The 22,382-nt window shown below is 33.8% G+C and overlaps 1 protein-coding gene across 4 annotated transcripts in view; it reads left to right on the plus strand.

Annotated features, from left to right (window-relative positions):
- The window catches only part of LOC145277958 (high affinity cGMP-specific 3',5'-cyclic phosphodiesterase 9A-like), a 466,702-nt gene that overhangs the window by 377,614 nt on the left and 66,706 nt on the right, over positions 1 to 22,382 (plus strand). For 2 of the 4 annotated variants that reach the window (XM_080130080.1, XM_080130079.1), the window contains exon 8: positions 174 to 270. In XM_080130080.1, coding sequence (XP_079986206.1) covers positions 174 to 270 — 97 coding nt within the window. The remainder of the gene's footprint in view (positions 1 to 173; positions 271 to 22,382) is intronic. The other 2 variants (XM_080130081.1, XM_080130082.1) reach the window with 1 other exon arrangement.

Consider the following 22,382-nt stretch of genomic DNA (forward strand, 5'->3'; position numbering starts at 1 on the left):
AATATTTAATTGGTTTATAATATGTCTAAACAAAAACAATATTGAATGGATATATATATAATTTTTTTGAAATTATAAATTGTTTATTCTTGTCCCCTATCTTTGACGATGGACCGCGAACCCATTATCATCGTCAAAATAATCGTGTGGGGAATTTACCTTCCGCCCGTAAGACCTGTTCTGTTTTTAAATACTGTCGATCATCTTTATAGTTCGTTAAGCGACGAGAAGAAGATCAGCCTCAGACGGAATATCCCGACATACCCAAAGGTAAGAAGACGATGTTTTTATCCTTATTACTTCATTGGAATTCGTGCGTTCACCCTTATATTTAAGCCTAGCCGGAACCACCACGAAATGAGACATATGAGATGCCTTAAATAAGTTTCCAGACTTCCTTCTAAAACCGAACTGCTATCTCTACACCATCTACGCTCTGATGCCAATCTGGCATCTTTTGAAATGAATGGCCCTCGTCTTGTGCAGGCTTCATGTTTTGACAAGCTTCTGGGCTTGACCTTTACTCCTGATCTAAAATGGAACACGTTTATAAAATCGTTGGAAAAATGGTGGGATCCTTCTACCGCTCCAGTAGATGCAATTCTCTACTTATATAAAAGCCACGTACAGCCAACGATGGAGTACTGTTGCCACATCTTGGCAGGAGCTGCTAGAAGCAGCTCAAACTACCTTGGCAGAGTTCAAAATAGACTTCGTAGCTCAGTAGGGGACGTTCTTTTCTCTTTCCTGCAACCACTTTCCCACAGAAGAGACGTTGCAAGCCTGTCTCTGCTCTATCGTTATGTTCATGGCAAGTACTCAGCTGAGCTTCAATCTATGCCCCCCCTTCAACAAACTTTCACGAAAAACACTCGTCTCGCCAAAACCACTATCAATAATTTTCCCCACTCTTTATCTGTGCTTTAACCTAAATGTAGATTCCATGAACAAAGCTTCTTTCTTAGAACTGCACGCCTGGGGAACTCTCTTCTGATTTCCTGCTTTCAAGCTGACTACAATCTGATTTTATTCAAGTCCAATGTAAACAAGTTCTTGATGAACCGTCCTCCTAAGTAATCCAATTTACAAAATTCCCACTACTTATGTTTACTATGCTATAATCACATTGACTAATATATACTCATTAACCCTTATCCTCGAGTGGCTTCCGGGTATTGATGAGTGGTGATTTCTGTGTAAAAAAAGTTATTCTAAATTGTCGTAAAACCTTGACCAATCAGTATGCTATTGCTATACATCTTGATTGACCAATGTTCATGATTTCTGGTTTAAATAAACAGCTAGCGCAAGAAATGGAATACACTCTACTAAAGCCCGAATGTCACAACAAGTAGATTTACAAAATGCAATCTGCACGTGATGGTGTTACATTGCGATTCATTTTAAAGAGAGTCTTCGAGTCTTATTAGAGAGTTTGTCTTGAGAGTGATGCTTAGAAAGAGTCTTATTAGAAGTGATGCTTGTTGTATCTTAGAGAGACTGTTTAAGAGGAATGTTGAAAGGCTCAGAGAGAGAGAGATTTTGTAAGAGACTTAGAGAGAGATGTGTTGTAAGAGTTCTTATATATTAAATGTTCATTCTTTAGATGTGTAGATTGGAAGAAGAAAGCTCTTAGAATGATGAGATAGTGTTCACTGTTCAGACATTGTGGAGACATGATGTAGATTCTCATTGTGGATATGAGAAGTCGAGATGTGTATGAAAAGACATTTTATAACACAAATATATAATACAATTTCACTTTACCTTTTTGTAAGAATCATAAGACAAGACGAGCTTTACAAAACACATGATGGTTTATTTCGTCACACGGCCGTGTTTCCATCACCAAGAATTCAAGGCTTCACATTTTTTCTTGAAGTGACGTCTCGCTTCCTAGACAACTGACTCTCTCCGAGTTTCTTCACTGACTGTTCAACTCTAAAGTTTTTTCTCTATTCCTAGAACTTTCTAGTTTCCGTGACGTCATACACATGTTAAAACATGTGCTTTCTTTCACGTGTTCTGGACATACGTGTCCCAAACTTTTCCTATTTCTACAAAAGGAATTTTAACCTATACTCAGTAACCTATTTTTCCAATATGTTAAAAACATTATCTTATAAGCTGCATTCTTTCAATTTAAAATTTCATAACAAACTTGACAGCTCACATTCTTTTCTTGAAATATTTTATCTATATTCTAAACAAGTTTGTTTTACATTTTTAAATTCTCACACGTAATCTATTTCTAAAACTAAATTACGAGGTTCGAATTTCGTCTTTTGCTATTTCATTTTCATTTTAACTAAATTCTCTATTTTTATACTTACATGAAAAGGGGACAGCCCTTATCATGTAACAATGGTACTTTAAACGAACGATGTGCAATAACATTGCATTAGTTTTTGAGTGGCATGAGAAATTCAAGGTAGGCAAAGCGTCTGTGAGGGATAATAGGTGTGGGAAGAGTAGGAAAGTCAGAACACCATTGTTGATTGGACAAATATAGAATTTCATGGATAAGGACAGTCGTATGTCTATGGAGACAATATGTGCACAGTGTGATGTGAGTGTGAGAACTGTACACACAATTATTCGCGAGGAACTGAAGATGCGGAAGATTTGTACGAAGCTTGTCTCAAGGTTGATCAGAGAAGATAAGTCCACAACTCTCTCCTTGTCATAGAAAATTTGACGAAAATGGGCATGAAGACATTTCTCTAATCTTCCTATATTCCAAGCCCCCTTTGACTTTTGATTATTCCCTAAGCTAAAGGAAAACCTTAGAGACTCTTGTTATGAGACAATTGAGGAGATGAAAGACGCTGTGATGAAGGTTATTTACAGGCTTGCAGAAGAGGACTTTCACGGGACCTTCCTGAAGTTGTAATAGTGCAACAAGTACATTACCTCGAATGGGACTAGAGTTTCTTGCGTGTACTATCAATGAAGATATCCATACGAAAAAGTCTGAAACCTTATTGAATGCATCTCCTATGTTGAATCAACAAATATGTTTTGATAAAGCTGATATTTTTTCTGGATCGTGAAAAAAATATATATATATATATTAAATTGATATCTATGTATTTCACATCCGGGGTCGTCAAAGTTTTCAAACGAGAGGGAAGGCATATTGCTGATTTTTTTTTTTTTTTTGAGCAACGTGGACCAAAAAAAAAATATATAATTATGACCTAGACACGTGTTTTATACCGTTTTGCTCTCTAGCTGTGCTTTTTATTTTATTTTTATTTATTTATTTATTTTTATTGAAACTGGTTCTTCCAAACCTCATTCTTTTAATCATCTCTAAATAAAAAGAAAAACCAGCACACTATTTTCGCACATTTCTCTTTTTTTCCTGATGATTTTTACGTTTCTTACAACAGCACCGTAGGCTGAATCAAAGATTTTGGCAAGACGGAAATGGCCTCGCGATGACGTAGTTTGGAGACCTTTGTTTTAAATATAGAACTGATCTAAGCGAAATAAATTAATAAATACTAATAAATATTCAAAAGGTAATATTGTGATACATAGTTCAATATAAATAATGAAACACATTGTAAGAGACAATCTATAATTTACTTGTTCAGCCCAGCATCCTTTGGTAGACAACGTACTTCGATTTTTGAGCTGTTTCTTCCGAATGTTCGTCTTTTTCTACGTAACTGTTAGCTGACTTCTTCCTTGGCTGAAAAACTGGTACACGTTGAAATTACTATAAGTTCCTTACTCACTCGATTACAACAGTAGTCATGTATTATTATGATTGGTCTGTTTTGGTTGTTTAGTTTTACGGCATATCAACCTTTTTCGGGTTATTTAATGCAGAATCCAGTTATTTTAGAAAACAATTTTTATGCTTCAAGTTCTTTGTATTTTCAAATATTTATTTATTGAGTTTGGTTTGTTTTCAACCTCTTCGGGATATTTAATGTCAATTCATTATTTTGGAAATAGTAGTCATGTTGCATCAAGTTATTTTGTAGATGGCTTTTATTCTTCAAGCTCTTTGTATCTTCAATCGCTAGTTTGTAGTGTTTGGTTTGGTTGTTTTATAGTGGATTTTTATCGTTTTTGTTTCCTACCCTGCAGAACACGGATGAGTTTTGCAATGGGAGAGGGAAAACGGTTACAGTATTTATGTTTGGCACATTTTAAGTTAGGACACCAGTCAAGAAGTGGGAGGAGATAGAAAGAGAAAAGAGAAAATGGGAAGAAGGAAAAAAGAGGGAAAGCTAGTTTGCTGTTTTTATTTTTTGTCTTGCAGAACATAATTAAGTTTTGCAAAAGGAATTAGAAAAACAAAAACATCAATGTTAGGTGCATTTCGTCTTAGGAAACCTATATCTTGAGACAGCCTGATCTGGTAGCACCAGTGCATTATTATGATGATGATATTCGAAAATAAGGCTACATCAACGAGAGGCCACTCTCATTTCTTTGTCCAGGGTTGCCAGATTGGCTTGTTAAAGCCAAATTTATGGAACTTGGTCTTTTTTTTTTAAAGCAGTTTGGCTTCAGAAATTGTATTTTACATTTATCAAAGCGTAATGTACGAAGTAACCAATAAAGGAAAATATAATGAAGGATTATATAAATAAACTAGCAAAAAGAAAATTAATGACACAAAATAATTTATTACGTAATCATGTGTTTGCTTAAAACAAAAGAAGATAGTAGACCCAAAATTTACGCAAATGTCAATTACAACAAATCAAATCATAATAAAATTTTAGTACAATTATAATGTTTAAATCTTGGAATAAAATGGAAAAGTGCCTTTCATTTAATTATAATACAATGCTGCTTTGTTTGCGAGTGACTTTGTTGCTGTCAGGTTTAGATTTGGTCATTTTCCACTTTAGAAGATCAACATTCCCGGAGGTTTTTGTCTTCTGTCCATTAAGTGATTTATTTACAGTTAATCGCTTAATGCCCGCCTTCTGGAGAATGATGACGTCTCAAGACTACACCTGAACTTGTTATTAACTTTCTTGTAAGGAGATAATAACATGTTCTTGTTTTGAATATAATGTCTTGTGCATAATCTTATGGTGTCCGTATACGTTCAAAAATAGCATATGACTACACACATGTGCATAAGAACCCTCACTGGAATGATTTACCTCTGACTGATACACGTTGAAATTACTGAAAAGTAATTTGAAAAGTATGTAATTAGTAGGGTTAGGGCAACAGAATATCATTCTTAATATTTGTACTCTCGAGTGTGTATCCGTTGATATCTTATATGCTTTCATATAAGGTGATGTGGTTTTCGGTTTATTAATTGTGTCTTACTGTGTCGGATATATACTTGAGAGTCAAAACAATGAAAAGAATATTCTGTTGTCATAGCCCTAGTAATTAGTCAAAATTTTGATAATTCTTGAATGTGAATAAATTTTTACATTTCAAGACTCCCTAATGGAGAATAGACTCTGGAAACTGAACACTTTCTTGTATCCTGCCAAGAGAGAGAGAGAGAGAGAGAGAGAGAGAGAGAGAGAGAGAGAGAGAGACTTAGGGTTGGTACACGAGCTCATATATAACGACAATACTCCATGAATTGGCAGGTAGTGGCCTTACAGATATAGGTATGCAGTTTCTATTTAAATTCAATTTGCCTTGTACAAGGTGCCTTAAATAAGTTTCTAGACATTTTCTTATGGATACTATTATTTGTAGTACACACATGAAATTCTAGTCCACTTCGAAGTAATCTTCTCCAGCTGTAATGCACTTGTTCTGGAAGGCCCCATGGGAATTCTTTTGTTAGAGGGTGTCAATGAGTCTCGTCCCGGCCTCTTCCATATCCTTAATTGTCTCATAACGACAGCCTCTAAAGTTTTCCCTGAGCTTAATCAAAAGTCACAGGGACCAAGTTCTGGACTATAGGGAGGATGAGGAACTGTCTTGATGCCCATCTTGGTTAATAGTCTGATGGTCTCTGACAATCCTTGGAAAAAAACTGCGCGCAAATTTTCAGCATCTTCTGTTCCTCGCCAAGTAATATCTGTACACACACTGACATCAAACTGTGCATTTATTGATTCTAGAGACAAACTACGGTCCTTATTTATAAAATTCTTTATTTGGCCAATCAACTCTGGTGTCCTGACCTTCTTACACCTTCCATACCTTTTATCATCCCTCACAGACTCTGTGCCTTCCTTGAGTCTCTTATGTCACTCCAAAATTGATGCTCGAAAATAAAAAAAAATGTAAAATACGCTAAAATATTATTTTTTAATTCATTCGTATTTATTAATAAAGAGCCAATTCTTTATTATTATATTGTACCTAACACATAACAGTGATTTCAAAATTTAAACAAAACACATAATGGCTTGTGTTGGATCAGCTAGAATCAAAACAAAAAATATAAAGCTCTCTCTTAGCGTATAACCACAATCCATAAAAGTATACAGAAACTACAAAAATAACATGGTTTAACCTATCACTTTTAATTAGCAAAACGGTTGTAGTCAAGTTACACCAAGCCACATTTTGTCACATTTTGGCTGGTGCATCTACTACTAGTCTCTTACTTCTGGGCAGGGTTCAAAAGAGAGTCGCCAACCTGATAGGTCTTGAACTGTCATCTAAGATTCAGCCTCTGCCCCATCGACGAAATTTTGCATCCCTCTGTCTGTTCTACAAGTATTTTAACGGAGGATGCTCTGACAAACTACAAGCACTTGTACCCCCTCGACATAAATACCCTTGACAAACACCACAAGCAGCTAAATCCCACCCCTACACACTAGAGATCCATAGATGTAGGAAAGCCGTCTACCCCTATAGCTTCTTCCCCAGAACCTCTAGACTTTGGAACTCCCTTCGGGGATTCTGCTTTCCCAACTGTACTGACATGCAGAAGTTCAAATGCAATGTAAACTGGCATTTTCTGCTCAACTCCCTACATGATATCCCTTCAGCTTATGCACCTGATAGTAGCCCCCTACACCAAAGTGGCACTGTTCCTTTTTTTGTGGTGAAAATGGAATAATAAAAAAAAGCCTAGGTCAATGTTTTATTTTTCAATTTTGATCCCTTAGCAGTAATTTTACCAGCTAACAACAACAAAAAAGAAAGTGCGCTACAGCTTGAAATATCCTATCTATCAAATTTCAACTTCGTGGATCAAATATTCAGAGAGGAGTCTGATAGAGACTTTTCGCAAACACACCGACTAGGACAATTCAGTGTAATAGTTAAATGAAATCAGTCATCAAATAAGAACCCATAAAAACGAATAATTAATTAACGCTTGTTTGTCAAATAATTATACAAATTATTTAACATTCATGTAGTCCCTCGCATATCTTTGAGTGAGTATATTAAAAAGTTCATTTTTTATATTTTTTTAAATAGAAAAAGTAGGGGTTTAATATCAAGCGAAAAAAAAATCAACTTTATTGGTATATAGATTTATAGTTTATACACCAATGAGGACAGCACTAAAATGAACCATTTTTTTCCGTTCAAAAAAAGTAAGTTCGTAACATATAAGGTCGAGTATATTAGTACTTCGCCTTCTTTTTGTTTCCATTTAATTGTTGTCATTTCCTTCTTTTTATTAAAAGCGGGCGTAAAAGTTCTAAATAATGAAAGCATGCACTCACCTGGTGTTGATTAATGCTTTCGAGACGTTCTTTGTTTACTTGCTAGTATATAGTGTAGATCCATGATACTATGCGTGTCTTTTCCCAAGCAAGTCGCACGTGTTTGAAACAAATATCGGCTGCCCGAAAAAACGCTACATAAACTGCATGAAGCTCACCCTCAAGCGCTGCAATATCTCTGTCAATATTTTGAAGACTTTGGCAGCGAACAGAGACACTTAGTGCTCCACATATGATAGTATGATGGCTTTTTTAAACATCGAGCATAAGCGAGCAGCAGTGGAGCGTCGCACATTGAAACATCGAAACCCAAATCTTGTCTTCCTGTTCTCTATCTGTGCAAAGCAGTGTAGATCACGCATCGGGCTTCACAGTCATTAACAGAGTCACAGAGTCAATTAAAAAATGATGGGTTTTCATTCAGTCCAAGCAGCTATTCTTTCTATTAATGTAGAGATAATATCTAAAGGCGCTAAAACAAAAATATATTCTCTGTATTTCTATCTATCTATCTATCTATCTATCTATCTATCTATCTATCTATCTGTCTGTCTGTCTATCTCTATCTATCTATCTATCTATCTATCGATCGATCTATCTGTCTATCTATCTATCTGTCTATCTATCTATTTTTCTATCGATCTATCTATCGATCTATCTATCTATCTATCTATGTATCTATCTATCGATTTATCCATCTATCTATCGATCTATCTATCGATCTACCTATCTATCTGTCTATCTATCTATCTATTAATCTATCTATCTGTCTATCTCTATCTATCTATCGATCGATCTATCTGTCTATCTATCTATCTATCTATCTATCTATCTACTATAATATAAAATTAGCTTTATCTATGTGTGTGTTCGTTCTCTATATACTCCATAACAGCTCGTCCACGTTTTATAAAATTTCACACAAATGTATCTTACGTCGTTGACAGTGGTCCTGGATAGTTTTTTTGTATCGAAATATCTTCGATAACTACCAATAATCGAACAAATCGAAAGAGTAATGGTTGATGTGCAGAAATCAGAAGCTCAGAGTATTAATGCTGGAGTCCCTCAACGGTCCATTCCTGATCTAAATCACATCCTAAGATCATTTGTAGACATTTATACTGATGACACTGCTATCCATGCCAACACTTTGAAGGCCGTAAACGACCAAGTTATCTATTATTCTCTCTCCTCTGACCTTTCCGTGGTGCAATGGGGAAGGAGGTTGTTCGTTAATTTTAATGCATCTAAGACCAAGCTTCTATCTTTCCATCATCAACGCTCGGATCCCCGTCTAGCATCAATCGAAATAGGTGGTTCTTGTCTTGGGGAGGCTCCATGTTTTGACAAACTTCTAGGTCTGACAATTACTCCTGATCTGAAATGGAACACGTACATCAAATTCGTTGCCAAAACTGCTGAAAAAATGGTGGAACCGTTCTATTGTAAATGGCGTAATCGCTCTTATTTTCAGAAATTATCTTTATAATAAAGCACTCTGCTGGAATTAAAAAAAATATATAATTATGTATGCACCCCCCACACACACAATATATATATATATATATATATATATATATATATATATATATATATATATATATATATATATATATATATATATATATATATGGCTCAAAACCTTCTATTCGAATAGTTTCTTTCGTGTGGACTGCTAGATTTTGGAATTCCTTCCCTGTTGTATGTTTCATAGAATCTACTAACATACAGAAGTTTAAATGTAATATCAATTGACATCTCGCTTATCTATTCAAATAATCCCCTATAAACATGCTCCAAAATAAGACTCGCTTTAGTCCAAGTGGCAGGATGCCTTGTGTGGCGGGAATAATAGTAAAAAAAAAATACCGAGGAGAAACGTGTGGACATCTAAGCGGCATTTTCTCGCTCCTACCTCATATAAATCGTAAAGCATCAGAAGTGACGTCACCTAGCGTTTGGATTGAGAGAGACTGAAAAAAGAAACGAAAAGTTAGAGTTGTATGTTATAGGGTAAGCTGATTCCTGCAAGAGTCGGGGAAAATAGCGTCCCATATGAGCGGCAATCCGGCTTTAAAAACAACAATGGTCGGTGATGACCGCCATTTTTTTTTCTGCCAGATCTGCTCCAAAATTGATGAAACAAGACAGATTATAGACCAAAACTGTAATCAGTGTAAAAAAAGTTTTTGCTTAGGATTTGTTGTTAATGATATATTGCTAACAATTTGTTGTTAATGATTTATTGTTAGCTATAACTTGCAGAGGCTTTACGATCATGTCCCAATCGAATTTGGCGTATGGGGTCCGCCACATAAACTAAGTTGTTCAGAAATCCACGGGGATGATTTGTTTATAGTGATAAAGGCTTTGTGCAGAACCTACCACAATTTTTGGTACTACTGCTTATCTAAGTCGGTGTAATGGCTGTTACAAAACGAGGCAGATAGTAGACCTCAGGAAATACATCAGAGTTTTTCTTTCTCTTAGATGCATATCTTTACGAATACTTAGAATCAAACACGCCCAAGATACCAAACAGAAAATTTCTACATCCCGGCGCGGCATATACAACGCCTAACATCCACAAATGGTCATCAAATAAGATACTGGCCAGACTAATCGTTGCTTAGCTTATGTGATCTGGCGTAAACCAATGTGTCACCGAGATTGCGTCTAATATATTATGCAGTGAGGAGGCGTTATAATTAACTAGCCTGGGTGCCCGGCGTTGCCCGGATGTTTGGAGGTGTGTGTTGAGAAAAAATGTGGTAGTAGGAAGGCACGCTCGAACTCGTACCGGGAAGGAGGAAAAGTACGTGAAAAAAAAAAACCTGACGCATTAGCTGTTGCTCCCATTGCCAAACCGCACGTGACGTAGGTTTAAATTAAAGCTAGAGAATCGAAAAGAGGAGATAACTTTCGAAAATATCGGCGAAAAAAGCGACCCCTCCATGTAAAAAAGTGCCCAGTTGAGGGTGAAGGAATAAATGTCTTTGGACACATTTTCGATACTTGTCGTCCGAAGGGTTGTGCTTCAAAATAATGTCGATCTCGTGAAAATCCGTCGCCTATATTTTAAGCAGACACACATACATACATACATGCATATATTTACACAGAAAGGTGAGATTTATATCATAGATAATTCATTAACCCTTTTCTGTTAACGTTAAGTAGATCATGTTTTACTGTTAACAATTTATTGTTAATGACTTCCGGTTAACAATCAGGTGTTAATAGTTTATTGTTTAGCACTAGTTTATAATCATTTGTTGTTTACGATTCGTTTTCAATCATTTATTGTTTACTATTTGTTCTTAACGATTTGTTGTAAATAGTAAATTACTAACGTTTGTTTTTATTTGTCTATTGTTAGCAATTTATTGTTAACAATATGTGTGTTTATACTTTATTGTTGAAAATATGTTGTTACTAATGCATTGCTAACGATCTGATATTACTAGTTTATTGTTAACGATTTGATGTTAATGATTTATTGTTGAGAATTTGTTGTTAATGCTTTATTGTTAACAGTTTATTGTTATTGTAAACGATTTCTTGTTGACGATTTATTTGTTGTTACTGATTTACTGTTAACAATTTTTCGTAAAGGATTTATTGTTAACGATTTTTGGTAACTGATTTATTGTTTCCAATTTGTTGTTAATTATTTATTGTTAATAATTATTTGTCGTTAAAAATGTGGTGTTAATGATTTCTGTTAGTTTTTTGTGAAAAATTTATTATTAACGATTTGTTGTGAAGTATTTATTGTTAACAATTCGTTATTATGGTTAATTCCTTACAATTTATTATTACTGATCCATCGTTTGCAATATATTGGTAATGATTAATTGCTCAGGCTTTTTGTTAATGGTTTATTGTTTACAATTTATTGTTAATGATTTGTTATTAACAATATTTTGTTAATGATTTATTGTTAATATGTAATGAGTTGTTGCTTATGATCACTGTTAAAAATAAGATATCTCCGATTTTTTAATAATCGTTTATTGTTCATTATTTGTTGTTAATAATAAATTTTTAATGAATTGTTATTAATGATTTATTGTCTTTCGATTGCTTGTTAATAATTAATAGTTAAAAATTTGTTGCTAGTGATTTATTGTTTACGATTTATTATTAATTTTTAATTGTTAACGAATTGTTTTTAGTGATTAAATTCTAACGATATGTTGTTAACGATTTATTGTTAACAATTTATTGTTAATGGTTTATTGTACACGATTTGATGTTCGGGTTTTTTGTAATTAACGATGTTTTGTTAATGATTTGTTGTTAACGGTTTATTGCAAACGATTTGTTGCTTGGATTCGTTTTTAATGATCTACTGTTAATAATTTGTTGTCAATCAGTTATTGTTCACTCTTTGTTGTAATGATTTTTTTGTGCATAGATTGTTGTTAACAGTGTAGTTTATGAATTACGATTTATTGTTGACCCTTAATTTGAGACAATTTATCGCAAACATATATTGTAGATACTAAAATACAAACAAATGTAGTTTTAGAACAGAGAATTATTTACAAAATCAAATCAAATAGAACACACACATACACACATACATAAATCGAATTATACAGAAATAAAGTAAAAGAATTCATTTACCAAAAACAAAAACTCTCGTCATTAGAAATTTCATCTGCTGATAAAATCTTTTATAAAAAGTCCATATATATATATATATATATATATATATATATATATATATATATATATATATATATATATATATATATATATATATATCATTTTTTAACTGTTTCCTTTGATTTACATCTAATGCACTGTAGCGGTCGATAAATACAAGTGCTTGTTAAAAGCATTCCATTAATACCTGCGGGCTCTCGCATAGTTATCAATATATATATATATATATATATATATATATATATATATATATATATATATATATATATATATATATATATATATATATATATATATATATGTGTGTGTGTGTGTGTGTGTGTGTGTGTGTGTGTATGTGTGTGTGGAGGATATTAAATATAAAAATGTTTTAAGAAATGAACTAGAAAAATCTTGTACCATTTTTCGTTCGAGTGCATCTTTATGTGTGTTCAGAGTTGTGGAAAAGTTTTAAAAAGTCCGCACTCGGTCGATTGACATGCATATTAATATATCAATTTCTTGCTACTCAGTGTTCTATACTTATATATTAGTAAATCTATCTGTCTCTCCATCTATCTTTTATTTCTCTCTCTCTCTCTACACACACGCACACACACACACACACACACACATATATATATATATATATATATATATATATATATATATATATATACATGCGTTACATATATAAAATATAACAGGTGAAATTCAAATATACAGTAACGCCCAAAACTAAGGGGCAAGAATTTAAAACCTAATATTTGTTAGAAATAACAACTGTGAAAAGCTGAAATTGTGACAACAGAGAAACGTTATCATTCATAATGACATGGTTAAATTTGAATCATTTGCAAAGGATAGAAAAATAATTATAACAATTATGTATTTATTTTCAAAATAGGAACGTCCAAAAGTAAGGGACTAAATCGAGAAAAACAATGTAAACAGCAAAAAAAAAAAAAAAATACACGTACAATCAATATTTAGTAAATGAGCTCTTGCTCTCAATGACAGCTTCACATCTTCGACTACAAGAATGAATCAGTTCTTGACAATCCTCGATACTAGTTTTAGACAATTTTTCTTGAAGCTTCACACACAAATCCTCCGTATTAGTGGGATTTCTTTCCACAACTTTCACTTTAAAGGTCTTCTAAACTTTTTCTATTGGATTTAAGTCAGGATTTTGCGGAGGCCAAACAATAATCTCGAAATCTTGCTCGCTAAGGTGACTGATTACCACCTTTTCCTTATGACATGTGTCATTATATTGCATAAAGGTAGCTATATCGAAACCTGATTTCTGTATGATTGGCACAACATGATCTTGAACAATGTTTTTTTTATAGATCTGCGCGTTTACACGAGTTTGTAACCGGACAAGAGGCGTTATAACTTGGCTAGAAACCATTCCAAATACCATGATGATTCCACCCCCAAACACGAAAATTTTCTTAGTACACTTTGCACTTAATCTTTCACCAATACGTCTCTTTACATTGTTTTTTTTTTCTCCATCATTTCCAAATAAATTAAACTTGCTTTCATCACTGAAAAATATTTTGCCCAATTTTCATATGTCCACACCTGTTTGCAAACTCGAATAATTCTTCTTATTCTTCGAACTAACAAGTGGGGTTCGAATAAACAGCCCTATTTCTTGCAGTCGTCTACAAACAGTCTGTCTTGACACATTAACACATGAGGTACTATTCATAAACCTTTTAAATTATGTGCAAGACTTAAAACGGTCCTTTAATGATATACGCTGCGTTATTCGATCTTCTCTTATCGAAGTTTGTGGGGTCTGCTGGTCTTAAAAGAACTAACTATTTTGCCAGTATCATTGTAGGATTTAATAACCCTGCCGACAGCACTCTTGAAACGTTTCACTTTCTCTGAAATCTCTCTAATGGTGTTCTTTTTCTTTGTGCAGCTTTGTAATAGCTTGGCTCACAGAGTAATCAAGTTTTTGGCGTTTCGCTATGGTGCCGGCGGATGCAACGTTTACAAATAAATAAGTAAGACTTATTCTTTAGAGGAAATCCAAAAATTTGAATATAACATACGGTTTACATTGTTTTCCTAAATTTTGTCGCTTACTTTTTGACGTTCCTATTGTGAAAATAAATAATTGTTATAATTATTTTTCTATCCTTTGCAAATGATTCAAATTTATACATGTCATTATGGATGATAATGTTTACCAGTTGTCACAATTTCAGCTTTTCACAGTTGTCATTTCTAACAAATATTAGGCGAAATTCAAAAATATATATATATATATATACAAGAAGTAACGGGCGAAATTCCAAGATTAATAATCCTTAGTAGATCGGCCGATCAATATTGTAATATAGAGGACAAATATAAAATATATAGGGTGAATATATAAGAATAAGACAAATATATATATATAGGGAATATACATATATGTGTGTGTGCGTGTGTATATATAATATTATATATTTTGTAAAATTATATTTAAATATTTCTCCCTATTTCTTTTTCTCTTTTAACATTTCTATTTATAACGCTTTAAAAATAATACATGGAAAATACCTAGGGGTTCCTTTCAACAACAAGCCCATAAGAAGGTTTCCATTGATATTACATAGAAATATAAAAACGAATTAAATCATCGCAAAAATGCAAATACTCGATTAAAGGAATTATTTTTATTCATATAACTTTTTCTTTTGTATATTATTTCGATTTATCTCTATTCTACGCTCTATTTAACATCTATTTATCTATAAAAAAATTGATTGCAGAAATTCGCGTCTTGACCAAAGTATGGTAGGTTTGTTCCAACAGAGGCCACATACAAAGTTATTATGTCTAGACTATTAGCCATTATATCATTTAACTTTCGAACGCCTTCTTACACACATTTATCCGCTATATTAAAATCTTACATTCCATCCTAGGAGAAACATCACCACGATCGCAAAGATATACAATGGAAGTAGCTTTAAATTTTCCCCCTAAATAAAAAGTATTACTCTCACTTACAGTCGACACTCGGAGGTATTCTACATTATGGTTCACCATCATTTTCTGGCTCATATACTTATATACATACCATAATGTTTCCTTTTCCCGATCCCCCAAAATAATGATTTCTCCCTCCTCACATTTCACAAAATCTCATTGGCTAACAAATAACTATTCGTTCATTCTCGAACGAACGAACACCCATTCAAAAAAGAACGCCCCAGAGATTAACACAAATCTGGCTTCCCTGATATATTAGACACTCATTTAAGATAAAATGCCCTGATTACAAACATATTAAGACATTGAAACACGTTCATAAGTCACGAATGCTTTTATTTACACATTAAATATACCGTACAAGGCTACGATAGTGTGATGCATATTTTGTGTTTAACTATAATGTTTCCGACACAGGCTGATAGCCATTATTTCTTCTTCCTTCTCTAAGACCTAGATTAAACCTTATTATACACTTATTAAAAATATTACTACAGTTAAGACACATGTGTGTTCTTGAAGAGTTTTGAAAACTGTACTTTATTTGATATTTTAAAATTAAACACATTGATTATTAAAAACCAAATAGTGCTTTACTTTTAACGTAGATATTGTTCTCGAAAACTAATATTACAGAATGACGTTTCATAATAATTACATGTGCTTTGTTTTATGATTAAAATTCATAAACATTGACCAACAAAAATAAACTGTTACTTTAGTTTTACAGTAGATATACTTCTGTTTACATGATTTAGCGCTGTCCACTGAACGAGTCCCTTTCAGTTACTGAATCATTCCAGTTTGTTTAAAGCAATCATTTCGAGAGTCGTAAACTTGTACGCTCGTTGCAGAGCAGTCGGTTAAAGCGTTTCCTTTCTTTACACCTCCTTTTACAATTACCGTTGAACGTTCGATCCTGATCTCTGCGGCTATTTTATTTCTATAACGGGTTACCGCGGCTATTTAAATTGTTTTTAGCGCGTGGATTAATTTTTTCTATATTTTTGAGACACGCAAATAGGTCAAAAATAAAAATAAATTGTTTTTTTTTCTAATTCGCTCAAATAATGTTGTTGCAAAGAAAAAATAAAAGTGTACACAAAATCTCAGCTCACTGCAGAAGCGTCATCCGTCGGTACTTTCCGTAGACTCGTTTTCACGTCTGTCCCCATCTGCTCCAGTGGTCTGTTTTTATAAAAGGCAGATTCCTCCAAATTTGCGTATTTGCATATGTGCGCGAGAGCACACGAGATTCTACGACACTGCATTTTTATATAAGGCTGCAGGCGCCATCTTGGACCCTTTTCAGCATCATGACGCTACGTCGGTAAAGCGCAGTCAGAGGCCGTCTAAGAGGTAAGACTGCGTTCTCACAATTTTGGCCACATACACGAAAATAGCTCACTAAATTTGGGGAGGGGACTATTTTCCTCCAAATTCATTTCCTTTCATGTATATAATCAATATTTCTTTTATAAATTATATAATAATTCTGTTACTATACCGAGAAAAGATGAAGTACCTCAGCGGTGATGAAGATAATGCATGAGCATAGGAAAGGGGGATAGTTGTAGAAATAAACCGAATGAGATCTCGTTAGCCCTATATGGCAATTTTCTTATAAGGATGTCGCTAATATATTCAATTGCCAGCTGAATATGAAATTGAAGAATGTTCCAGAAGCCGAGGACGTGGGAGCAGGTGAATGAACTATCAGTGCAAAGGCATAGATATGCACCGGGGAAATCACTTGACTGGCATCAACGAGAGAAACATACATTACGTAAGGAACAGACTACCGGCGCTAAAAACTAATCTCCGTGGAAATACTCAGACTCAGGAGGATAACCGAGCGGAATCGAAACATATGTGCTCCAGCTTTGAATCGATTGAGGGAAAATATCAAAATCTCCCAGAAAACGGATCGGATATACGGATTAGAAAACTTGGAAGGAAAGACGAAGGAACATCCTGATTGGAGTACAGAATAAAGAGAGTTCGAAGTACGAAACGAAGTTTCAGTAGGATTCTCTATGGATGCCTAGCCATCCGTCAAAATTTTACCAACCTTACAAAGAAACATTGATCTGAACTATATCATATGTAGCGAGACGAGACAAGGTTCGAATAGATGAGGACGAGGAAGTAATAGTTGTTTACCAAGCATCCACACATCAAGCAACCTAATATCATATTTATAATAATAATCTCTCCTGTTTGTTTAAATGTATGTATGTATGTATGTATGTATGTATGTATGCCTAAAACTTTCGACAGAGTCGACGGATTTTCACAAGATCCGTATCATTTTGAAGCCGACCCTTCGGACGACAAATACCGAAAAATTGGCTAAAAACATTAATTCCTTCACCCTCAACTGAGAACTTTTCTACAAGGAGGGTCGCTTTCTTCGTCAATATTTTGGAAAGTCATCGCCTCTTTTTAATTGACTAGCCTTAATTTAAACATTCGCCACTTCTGGTTTGGCGATAGACGCAATAGCAAAAACGTCACGTTTTTTTTTTCACGTTATTTTTTCCTTCGCGGTACGGATTCGAACCTCCCTGCCTACTACCACTTTTTTCCCTTGTTCAACACACACCTCCAAACACCATGGCAACGCTGGTTTTCTATAAAGGCAAAATTTGGAAAGGTTAGTGAACCTTTGAAGACGACTAATTGACTCAAAAAGAGTGATTTAAGTAATTTTAACAAGAATTTCAAGGAATTGCCTAAAAAACACGGAAGTAGTGAAGGCCAGAAAACTGGCATTATAATGCTCACGCCAGTGCGCAATCTGGTCAAGCATTTTGATTAGGACTATCTCAAAGAATGGAATCAACATCAGCGTGCAAAGTATGTTTTGTGGGAACTCTCTTAGGAATACATAGACAAAGAAGGTTCCTTCGACTGGCTTAAAAGGGGAGCCCTCCATCACGATCAGGAAAAGGTTATAATTGCTACTCAAGACTATGGATTGGTGACAATGCATTCAAGAAGATGGCAGGTATCAGTAATGACAACAAATGCAGGTTCTGCCATAGAGAATTAGAAAGTGTTAGTCATCTGATATCAAGTTGCAAGGTGTTTTGGGGGGAGGGCTACCATACAGCGAGACATGATAGAGCATCTAAGTACTTCCACTGAACCATCTGTAAAAAATTAAACATCCAGTGTAGCAGCAAGTTCTGGAAGCCTCAACCTAAAAGAACAGTTGGAAATGACTTATATACAATACGTTACGACTATGTAATCACTACAGCCACCTACCTTGAAAATGCTGCTGTTAAACCTGACATAGTTATATTGAATAAGTCAGAAAGAGTAGCAACCTTGGTTGAAGTGAGTGTCGCTAATGATGGAGGTCTTAAGAGAGCTGGAAGAGAGAAACAGACCAAATATCAAGGTCTCATGTATGATATGAAAAGAAACTGGAATCATAAAGAGATATCAATCATACCATTCATTATAGATGCCACAGGGCTTATGAAAAGGAACCTACCTAACTAATATTCCTGGTGAACCAAGTGCAAAAGAGATCAAGACAATTGTACTTAAGGGAACAGCGAGGATACTAAAAAGAGCTCTCGGTTGATTTCAATAAAAGCAGGGCAATGTTGGCAGCTGAATTGGCTACCCCATACCCAGCGTTACAATCTTCAAACAAAGAAAATTAATAAAAAGTCTAATTAGAGATAGAGAAACGCAGTAAACATAATACGCATATTATTATACATTTTCTTCTCTGATATCTTTAGAAAACTTAACATAATGTCAAGCTTTATGTGTCGGCGCACATGCGCAGCTCCGTGCAAGACGAAGATCGCATGAAGGCCAGTTTCGATGGCTTTCTCTAATGTTGATGGCTGGAAGACACCGAGCATACGGTTACGTTTCTGCCTGCCAGCCATCATTGCAAACAATCTGTAAACTACCGGCCCGTCTTCGTGTATAGAATATATATTCCATTTTTTTTTTTAATTTACGCCCCTCTTCATACACACATTGCATGGTGTCTGGTTCTGTTCGGTGATATTTAACGATCGCGCATTTTTCTTTGCGTGATGTTATGGCGACGGGACCTTCTGGTCACCGGCGAGAATTTCAAATGTCAGAAGAGAAGGAACTGGCTGCAGAAGAGAATGATTTCAACAGAAACACATAGATCAAAAATGAAACCAATTAGTTTATCTAGGTCTTTTATATAATGTATTTACTATATATATATATATATATATATATATATATATATACATGTGTATATATATACGTATATATATGTATATTTATATACATACATATACATAAAAATTTATACATGCATATATGTGTATATATATATGTGTACATATGCATAATTTATTATATATCTATATATATATACACGCATATATACATATATGTTTGTATATATATATATATATATATATATATATATATATATATATATATATATAATTATTTCCACAGCCAGACAACGTCGCAGCTCACAAGAGCTAAAAAAGCCAACAAACCGGAAGTCCAAGACTTGAGTTTCGCCCTTATTTGCAATAGACTCAGATTTGAAATCCTGAGTTCGGATGTGTCTAACTGATGAGCCCAAATGAGGGCAAAACTCGAGTCTTGTACTTCCGGTTTGTTGCTTTCATGGGTCTTGTGAACATCAACGTTGTCTGGCTGTGGAAATAATTATATATTCTCTCTCACATTCTGAAAATTATATATATATATATATATATATATATATATATATATATATATATATATATATATAAATGTAAAGTTGGTTCGTCCTAAACGAATAAAACCATATTTCTACGTTACCAATTTATTTGAAATTTTCAGACAACCCATTTTTAGAGTCCAGGTATGTTTTTATGTTATTAAAATAAATTTACATCGCGAATTATTAAAATTAAAATATTAAATAAAAGAAATATATTTTTTTAACCATTACTGCGAATCTGTTCTGTTGATAAAACTGAACTTCCGGTTCGATTCATTTCACAGCCACGAATTGACGAAAGATTTCATTTTCTGTTAACTCGATAAGTAAAAAAAAAAACAACAAAAACTTACTCATGCATTATTTAAAAAGCAATTCTTAACATGGGGAAGGGAGGGTGTTTTGTACCTATTCTGTACTTTAACCTTACAATTGAATAAAAACATATCATAAACTTTAATTAAACGTGGAAAACGATTTAAAAAAAATAGCGCGGATCACTCTCTGCATTAGCACACACACACACACACACACACACACACACACACACACACACACACACACACACACAAAAATCCCATATTTTAAAAATTTAAATTCATTTATGTACTTACCAATTTTTTAATTTTATTTATGTTAAGGCTTTTCACTCATGAAACATTACGTTTTAATTGTTTAGTTTCTTTTCACGGCATTGTTTACATAAAAAAGTTTGTTTTAACTTTTTCTAAACTATTTCATTTTTACGACATGCCTCAACGTATTATAAAAACCCTAACCCCCCTGTTAAAAAAAGACGCCCTTCCATACACCTCGAAAGCCGTTCTTAATATGGGGAGGTTGTTCATTCCGAAAACCGTTTTAACATGGGGAAGTTAGGGTGTTTATAATATGCTGGGGCGAGTCGTAAAATTAACGACGTTGCTATCTATTATTTATTGCAAAAATTGCTTGAAATTTATTTATTTGAGAAAAAAATTACATTCTGGTACTTCTTGGGCGTTGAGTTCCATGGCGACCAGTAGAAAAAATATAGTCGCTCCCTTAGTCTCCCACTCCACCCCGCACGTAACATATTTTATTTACTGACGTTGCCGTAACTAACCGATTATTTGTCACATTTACAAACATTTATTTATTTATTTTGAAAAAAGTTTTACTTTTTATGAATATTAAAAGAAAAATGGGTACTCATGCAGAGAGTGATACATGCTGAAATAATAATGTTATTATTTAAAAAGCCATTCTTAACATGGGGAGGGGAAGGTGTTCTGTACCTATTCTGTACTTTAACCTTGCAATTGAATAAAAAAAAAAACTCGATTTAAAAAATAGCGCGGAACACTCTCTGCATTAGCACCGAAAAATGTTACTAAACATTTATTAATAATTTCTCACTTTTACAAACATTTGATTTTAAATTTCTTTTTAAATGACGACTTTTATCGACTTTTTTTTTTTTAAATATCCTCCCAATGGTGTTTATTCCGAAATCCGTTGTTAACATGGAGAGGTTGAGGGTGTTTATTCTGAAAGCCGTTCTTAACATTTGTGGAGGTGGACCTAATGTAAAAAATAAATAAATAAATAAATTAAAAAAAAAAAAACTAAATCATTTACTGATAACTTCTCACTTTTACAAATATTTTTTAATTTACATGCGCGGATGAACAAATTGTTGAATAGTGCGAAAACAAAACGTTTTTGTAATAAACTTCGGGATAATTTTTTGGGTAAATATTTACATTTAGGTCCACCTCCACAATTTTCTTTTTAAATGACGACTTTTATTGATAAATAAATTTACTTCTACGCAACTTTTATTGATAAATAAATCTACTTCTCTGCCACGGGCACTGAACCCCTTCTTTTTTGGATAACCTTTACGGAGATGGTCCCAACGTCTGCCATGTTCTGAGCTCGGGGAGCGGCCGTCTGACGTAGGCGGTGTCTAGGCAGAAAATTACCCCTTCAATAAAGTGCCCAGTTGTTAACTTAAGGAGAAAAAAACCTGTTCCAAAAATTAGAATTTTTTAATTTTTTTATTTTAAACAGTTCAAATAATTAGAATTTTAAGAAATAAACAGTTCAAATTTTTGATAATTCAACAGTTCAAATAATTGGAATTTTACAAAATAAACAGTTCAAATAATTAGAATTTAAAAACAAAAAAACAGTCCACATGATTAAAATAGTTCCACGTGGTTAGTTGACCCTGTAAAATTCTGTGATTTGTTTCACAATATTTGTAAAAGCATCTGTCTGTGACATATCGCATATTTTAGGGTTAGGGTAATTTTCTGCCTTGACACCGCCTACGTCAAACGGCCTCTCCCCGGACTCAGAACGAGGCG

The sequence above is a fragment of the Euprymna scolopes genome, chromosome 6 (assembly GCF_053919585.1).
Source record: "Euprymna scolopes isolate OS-2025 chromosome 6, ASM5391958v1, whole genome shotgun sequence".
NCBI lineage: Eukaryota > Metazoa > Mollusca > Cephalopoda > Sepiida > Sepiolidae > Euprymna > Euprymna scolopes.